This window comes from Scylla paramamosain, chromosome 44 (genome assembly GCF_035594125.1).
Source record: "Scylla paramamosain isolate STU-SP2022 chromosome 44, ASM3559412v1, whole genome shotgun sequence".
Lineage (NCBI taxonomy): Eukaryota > Metazoa > Arthropoda > Malacostraca > Decapoda > Portunidae > Scylla > Scylla paramamosain.
In genome coordinates, this window is record NC_087194.1 from 5,267,515 (window position 1) to 5,275,014 (window position 7,500).

At 41.7% G+C, this 7,500-nt stretch overlaps 1 protein-coding gene across 1 annotated transcript in view; it reads left to right on the forward strand.

The window, feature by feature from the left end:
* LOC135093911 (protein O-linked-mannose beta-1,2-N-acetylglucosaminyltransferase 1-like) overlaps positions 1–7,500 on the forward strand; it is a 23,130-nt gene that overhangs the window by 2,484 nt on the left and 13,146 nt on the right. The window contains exons 3-6 of the mRNA XM_063993577.1: positions 1,228–1,342; positions 2,740–3,047; positions 3,771–3,866; positions 4,668–4,838. Coding sequence (XP_063849647.1) covers positions 1,228–1,342; positions 2,740–3,047; positions 3,771–3,866; positions 4,668–4,838 — 690 coding nt within the window. The remainder of the gene's footprint in view (positions 1–1,227; positions 1,343–2,739; positions 3,048–3,770; positions 3,867–4,667; positions 4,839–7,500) is intronic.

Consider the following 7,500-nt stretch of genomic DNA (forward strand, 5'->3'; position numbering starts at 1 on the left):
CTAAGTAAGGTAAGGTTAGCTAAATGAAGTTAGGTTAAATTGTTAGACTAGTTTAGGTCAGGTTAAGTTTAGGTCAGGTCTGGTTGCTTAGGTTAGGTTAGATCAGATTAAGTTTTGTTATTTTTATTTTATTTTTTTTATGTAGGAGGGGCAACAAACTATAAGAAAAAAAGCCCACTGAGATGCCGGTTCCCAAACAGAGTCAGAGAATGCCTCTTGAAAAAGTTCAAGTCATAGGAAGGAGGAAATACAGAGGTACGCAGGAATTTCCAGAGTTTACCAGAGAAAGGGATGAATGATTGAGAATACTGGTTAACTCTTGCATTAGAGAAGTGGACAGAATAGTGGTGAGAGAAAGAAGAAAGTCTTGTGCAGCGAGGCCGCGGGAGGAGGAGCAGTATGCAGTTAGCAAGATCAGAAGAGTAATAAGCATGAAAATAACGGTAAAAGACAGCTAGAGATGCAAAATTGCTGCGATGAGAGAGGCTGAAGACAGTCAGTTAGAGGAAAGAAGTTGTTGGGATAGTTGTCTGGAAGGTTGTGTCGAGTTGATAGATGGAGGAATTGAATTTTTGAGGCATTGAACAATACCAAGTTTGCTTTGCCCCAATCAGAAATTTTAGAGAGATCATAATTCAGGCGTTCTGTGGCTTCTATGCCTGTACTGTTTACTTACTGTAGGGTTGAACGTCTACGAAAAGACGTGGAAAGGTGCAGGGTGGTATCATCAGCGTAGGAGTGGATAGGACAAGAAGTCTGGTCTAGAAAATTTATAAATAATAGGAAGAGAGTGGGTGACAGGACAGAACCCTAAGGAACACCAACGTCAATAGACATAGGAAAAGAACAGTGACCGTCTAGCACAGCAGCAATAGAACGGTCAGAAAGGAAACTCGAGATGAAGTTACAAAGAAAAAGGATAGAAGCCGTAGGAGGGTAGTTTGGAAATCAAAGCTTTGTGCCAGACTCTATCAAAAGCTTTTGACATGCCTGAGGCAACAGCAAAAGTTTCGCCAAAATCCCTAAAAGAGGATGACCAAGACTCAGTTAGGAAAGCCAGAAGATCAGTAGAGCGACTTCGACAGAACCCATACTGGCGATCAGATAGAAGGTTGTGAAGTGAAAGATGTCTAAGGCAGCAGCAAAAGTTCACCAATATCTCTAGAAGTGGTTAGGTTAGGTGAGGTAAGATAAGGTAAGGTTTGATGTTAATTGTCTCCCCTGCAGCGTGTGATTCTGCCTGCTGCTGCCGTCTTCCTGTTGCTCCAAGTGTTATTCTCAGGAAGTCCATATCAGCATGACCAGAAAGCGACACCAGATCTGTCCAACCTCATTGTACCAGGTGTGTGTGTAGTGATGGAGGTGATGGTATTGTGGTAGTAGTAGTGGTGGTGGTGGTAGTTAATTGTTGTAATTGTTAGTGTTGTAGTAGTAACAGTAGAAGTAGTGGTATTATTATTATTATTATTATTATTATTATTATTATTATTATTATTATTATTATTATCATTATTATTATTATCATCATCATCATTACTGTCATTATCATTATTATTATTATTATTATTATTATTATTATTATTATTATTATTATTATTATTATTATTGCTACTAATACCACCAGCAAACAACAGCAGCAGTAGTAGGAGTAGCAGTAGCAGTAACAGTAGTAGTAGTAGTAGTAGTAGTAGCAGCAGCAGCAGCAGCAGGAGCAGCAGTAGTAGTAGTAGTACTAGTAGTAGTAGTAGTAGTAGCATTATTATTATTATTATTAATATTATTATTATTATTATTATTATTATTATCATTATTATTGTTATTATTATTATTATTATTATTATTATTATTATTATTATTATTGTTATTATTATTATTATTATTATTATTATTAGTAGTAGTAGTAGTAGTAGTAGTAGTAGTAGTAGTAGTAGTAGTAGTTGTAGTAGTAGTAGTAGTAGCAGTAGTAGTAGTAGTAATAATAGTAGTAGTGGTGATGGGTCAAATTAAGTAAGGATAGAGGAAGTACTGGTAGTAGAAGTAGCAGTAGCAATACTAGTACAGTAGTAACAGCAGGAGTAATGGAGTAATGGTGGTGGTGGTGGTGGCGGTGGCGGTGAGGGATGGCCGTAATAGCCAGTAATGACGACACTCGTGTGGTCAGGGAAGGGTCGAAAAGTACAGTCTACGCATGTTACTGGAGGGTGGGGCTCTCTCTCTCTCTCTCTCTCTCTCTCTCTCTCTCTCTCTCTCTCTCTCTGTAATTACGAATATGAGCAATAAAAATATATGACACTTTAGTCCACCCTGCTAAAAACATCCTCCTCCTCCTCCTCCTCCTCCTCCTCCTCCTCCTCCTCCTCCTAGTCATGATCCTCCGCACAACAGCCATATCTGTGGTTGGTCTTCAAGGAAACCTCTTTTAACGCGTCAGTCATTGTGGGGAGCTTGGGAAACTCATGACGTGCGTACCATTGCCTGTGTGTGTGTGTGTGTGTGTGTGTGTGTGTGTGTGTGTGTGTGTGTGTGTTGCTATTGCTACTGTTTTCATTACTACTTCTATTACAACAACAACAACAACAATAACAACAACAACAACAACAACTACTACTACTACTACTACTACTACTACTACTACTACTACTACTGCTACCACAACAACAGCAACAACAACAACAACAACAACAACAACAACAACTACTACTACTACTACTACTACTACTACTGCTACTACTACTACAGGCGAGGCAATAGATCCAGTGCTGCAGAAGAAAACGGGGTACCACCACGGAAACCCCCAACCTGGCGCCCCCCCAGTCACCCCTGAGGGCCCCCACGCGCACCATGCCCCCGTCCCCTCCCCAGTCCCCGCCCCATCCCCCGTGCTTGCCCAAGGGGAGATGCAGATGCAGCAGCAGAAAGGGGACCAAAATCATCAACAACAACAACAACAACAACAACAACAACAACAAAAACAACAACAGCAGCAACAGCAACAACATCCTTCATCATGGTCAATGGCATCTGCTAACATTACTGACAGCCATAAGGTTAGTTACGTTAAGTTGGTTAGGTTAGGTTAGGTTAAGTTAGGTTAGGTTAGGTTAGGTTGGGTTGAGTTAGGTTAGATTATGGTGGGTTGGGTTGGTTAGGTTAGGTTAGGTTGTGTTGCGTTGAATTAGGTTAGGATATGTTAGGTTAGGTTGGGTTGGGTTGGGTTGAATTTGGTTAGGTTATGTTAGGTCAGGTTGAGTTAGGTTAGGTTGGGTTAAGTTAGGTTGGGTTGGGTTAAATTTTGTTGGATTGCAGAAGATTAGCTATAAACTAGAGAATAATAGGTAAGGTCAGGTCAGCCACTGTGTAAGGATTGGTTAGATTATGTTAAATCAAGTTGGGTAATATTAGATTATGTTAGAAGAAGGTTTGGTTAGATCAGGTCAGGTTAAGTTGGACACAAAATTAGGTTAGGCCATGATGAGGTTAGGTTTAGATTAGATCAGGTTAGTTTAAGTTAGGATAGGTCAGTATGTTATGTTAAGCAATGGGTTAGGTCGGGTTAGGTTAGTTTAAGTTAGATCAGATTATGTTAAGTTGGTCAGAATGTTAGATTAAGTAATATTAAAGTTAATTACAGTTTAAGTTAATTAAATAAAGTGAAGTTATTTTGGGTTCAAATCAAAGTAATTTCTTTTCGTATGAAGTATGAAGTAAAAAGGTAATTAACAAACACCTGGTGGTCGTGACAAGTACCTGAGGTTCCTGTGCATTTTCAGGTGAGGTACAAAGGTCACGCCATCACCAATCAGACCGTGACCTTGACCCTTATGTCCAGCCAGGATAAAGTGTTCATGTCACTCAACAAACGGGAGGTGAGGACGCGGGGATTACCACGAGTGTAAATCATATTCTGAAATATTTCTGCACCTCACCACCCCCACACTCAAAGGCTGTCATTGAAATTGAACGTGTTTTTAAAGGTGTTTTAAAGGTACTAATGACAGATTAACCAGATTTCTACATTATTAACGGGAGAAACAGCCTTGAGAACGTGTCTAAATATCTCTGTGACCTTTGAAAATAGTGGTGGTGAGAGAGCAAAGCGTTTCTGATTACGAGACTAAGACTGATGGGTTCTTGCAGCTTCCTTTGCTTCCTTGTGTTCTTACGTTCTAACTCCCTGGATTGGCAATGGTGGTGACTTCATTTTCCATGATTGCTAACTTGCCCGACTTATGAAGCAGATATAAAGTTGTAGGTGGTGAAAGGTTTGAGAGACAGCAAAGGTTAGTTAGTCATTCGCTCACTTGGTCAGTTTTTCAGTCAACCAGTCAACCAGCCACTCAGTCTCTCAATCAGTAAGTCAGCCAATCAGTCAATCAGTCACTCAATCAGTCAGTCAGTTAGTCAGTATATCAGTCACTCAATCAGTTAATGTCAAATCGTGAGTCAGTCAGTCAGTCAATCTCTCAAACAGTCATGCAATCCGTCAATCAGTCACTCATTCAGTCAATCAGTCAAACAGTCAATCAGTCAAGCAGCCACTCAGTCTCTCAATTAGTCAGTCAGTCAGTCAATCAGTCACTCAATCAATCAGTCAGTCAATCAGTCACTCAATCAGTCAGTCAATCAGTCAGTCAGCCACTCATTCAGCCACCTATTCCTTCTCTCAGATTTACCGTAACCTGGGGGACCGCGGCCTTCACCTGGTGGTCCTCAATCAACACACGGGGCAGGTGATGGCTACCCAGGTGTTCGATACTTTCTCTGTTGGCGTGGAGGAAGAGATGGTGTCCTTCATTGACGACATTACTGACGGGAGGATACTAGTGTTCGCTGTGCTGGTGAGTGAGTATGTGTGTGTGTGTGTGTGTGTGTGTGTGTGTGTGTGTGTGTGTGTGTGTGTGTGTGTGTGTGTGTGTGTGTGTGTGTGTGTTTATGTAGGAGGAACACTGGCCAAGGGCAACAAAAATCCAATTAAAAAAAAAAAACTGAGATGCCAGTCCCAGAAAAGGGTTCAAAGCGGTAGTCAAAAAATTGAAGGATAAGTGTCTTGAAACCTCCCTCTTGAAAGAATTCAAGCCATAGGAGGATGGAAATACAGAAGCAGGCAGGGAGTTCCAGAGTTTACAAGAGAAAGGGATAAATGATTGAGAATACTGGTTAACTCTTGCATTAGAGAAGTGGACAGAATAAGAGTGAGAGAAAGAAGAAAGTCTTGTGCAGCGAGGCCGCGGAAGGAGGAGAGGCATGCAGTTAGCAAGATCAGGAGAACAGTCAGCATTAAAATAGCTGTAGAAGATAGCTAGAGATGCAACACTGCGACGATGAGAGAGGCTGAAGACAGTCAGAGGAGAGGAGTTGATGAGACGAAAAGTTTTTGATTCCACCCTGTCTACAAGAGCGGTATGAGTGGAAACCCCCCAGACATGTGAAGTATACTCCATACATGGACGGATAAGGCCCCTGTACAGAGTTAGCAGCTGGTGGAGAGAGAAAAACTGGCGGAGACGTCTCAGAACACCTAACTTCATGGAAGCTGTTTTAGCTAGAGATAAGATGTGAAGTTTCCAGATTAGATTGTAAGTAAAGGATAGACCGAGGATGTTCAGTGTAGAAGAGGGGGACAGTTGAGTGTCATTGAAGAAGAGGGGATAGTTGTCTTGAAGGTTGTGTCTAGTTGATAGATGGAGGAATTAAATTTTTGAGGCATTGAACAATACCACCTTTGCTCTACCCCAATCAGAAATTTTAGAAAGATCAAAAGTCAGGCGTTCTGTGACTTCCCTACGTGAAATGTTTACTTCCTGAAGGATTGGATGTCTACGAAAAGACGTGGAAAAGTGCATGATGGTATCATCAGCGTAGGAGTGGATAGGACAAGAAGTTTGGTTTAGAAGGTCATTGATGAATAATAAGAAGAGAGTGGGTGACAGGACAGAACCTTGAGGAACACCACTGTTAATAGATTTAGGAGAAGAACAGTGATCGTCTACCACAGCAGCAATAGAACGGTCAGAAAGGAAACTTGAGACGAAGTTACAGAGAGAAGAATAGAAGCCATAGGAGGGTAGTTTGGAAATCAAAGCTTTGTGCCAGACTCTATCAAAAGCTTTTGAAATATCTAAGGCAACAGCAAAAGTTTCACTAAAATCTCTAAAAGAGGATGACCAAGACTCAGTAAGGAAAGCCAGAAGATCACCAGTAGAGCGGTCTTGACGGAACCCATATTGGCGATCAGATAGAAGGTTGTTAAGTGATAGATGTTTAAGAATCTTCCTGTTGAGGATAGATTTAAAAACTTTAGATAGCCAAAAAATTAAAGCAATAGGACGGTAGTTTGAGGGATTAGAACGGTCACCCTTTTTAGGAACAGGCTGAATGTAGGCAAACTTCCAGCAAAAAGGAAAGGCAGATGTTGACAGACAGAGCTGAAAGAGTTTGACTAGGCAAGGTGCAAGCACAGAGGCACAGTTTCGGAGAACAATAGGAGGGACCCCATCAGGTCCATAAGACTTTCGAAGATTAAGGCCAGCGAGGGCATGGAAAACATCACTGAAAAATTTTAATAGGTGGCATGAAGTGGTCAGAGGTGAAGAAGAGGGAGGAACAAGCCCTGAATCGTCCAAGGTAGTGTTTTTAGCAAAGGCTTGAGCAGAGTTCAGCTTTAGAGATAGATGTGACAGCAGTGGTGCCATCTGGTTGATATAAAGGAGGGAAAGAAGAAGAAGCAAAGTTATTTTAAATATTTTTGGCTAGATGCCAGAAGTCACGAGGGGAGTTAGATCTTAAAAGATTTTGACACTTTCTATTAATGAAGGAGTTTTTGGCTAGTTGGAGAACAGACTTGGCATGGTTCTGGGCAGAAACATAAAGTGCATGAGATTTTGGTGATGGAAGGCTTAAGTACCTTTTGTGGGCCACCTCTCTATCATGTATAGCACGAGAACAGGCTGTGTTAAAGCAAGGTTTGGAAAGTTTAGGTCGAGAAAAAGAGTGAGAAATGTACGCCTCCATGCCAGTCACTATCACCTCTCTTATGCGTTCAGCACACAAAGACGGGTCTCTGACACGGAAGCAGTAGTCATTTCAAGGAAAATCAGCAAAATATTTCCTCAGGTGCCCCCAACTAACAGATGCAAAACGCCAGAGGTACCTTCGCTTAGGGGATCCTAAGGTGGGATTGGAGCGATAGGGCAAGATAAAGATATGAGATTGTGATTGGAGGAGCCCAACGGAGAAAAGAGGGTGACAGCATAAGCAGAAGGATTAGAGGTTAGGAAAAGGTCAAGAATGTTGGGCGTATCTCCAAGACGGTCAGGAATACGAGTAGGGTGTTGCACCAATTGCTCTAGGTCGTGGAGGATAGCAAAGTTGTAGGCTAGTTCACCAGGATGGTCAGTGAAGGGAGAGGAAAGCCAAAGCTGGTGGTGAACATTGAAGTCTCCAAGAATGGAGATCTCTGCCAAAAGGAAGAGGGTCAGAATGAGCTCCACTTTGGAAGTT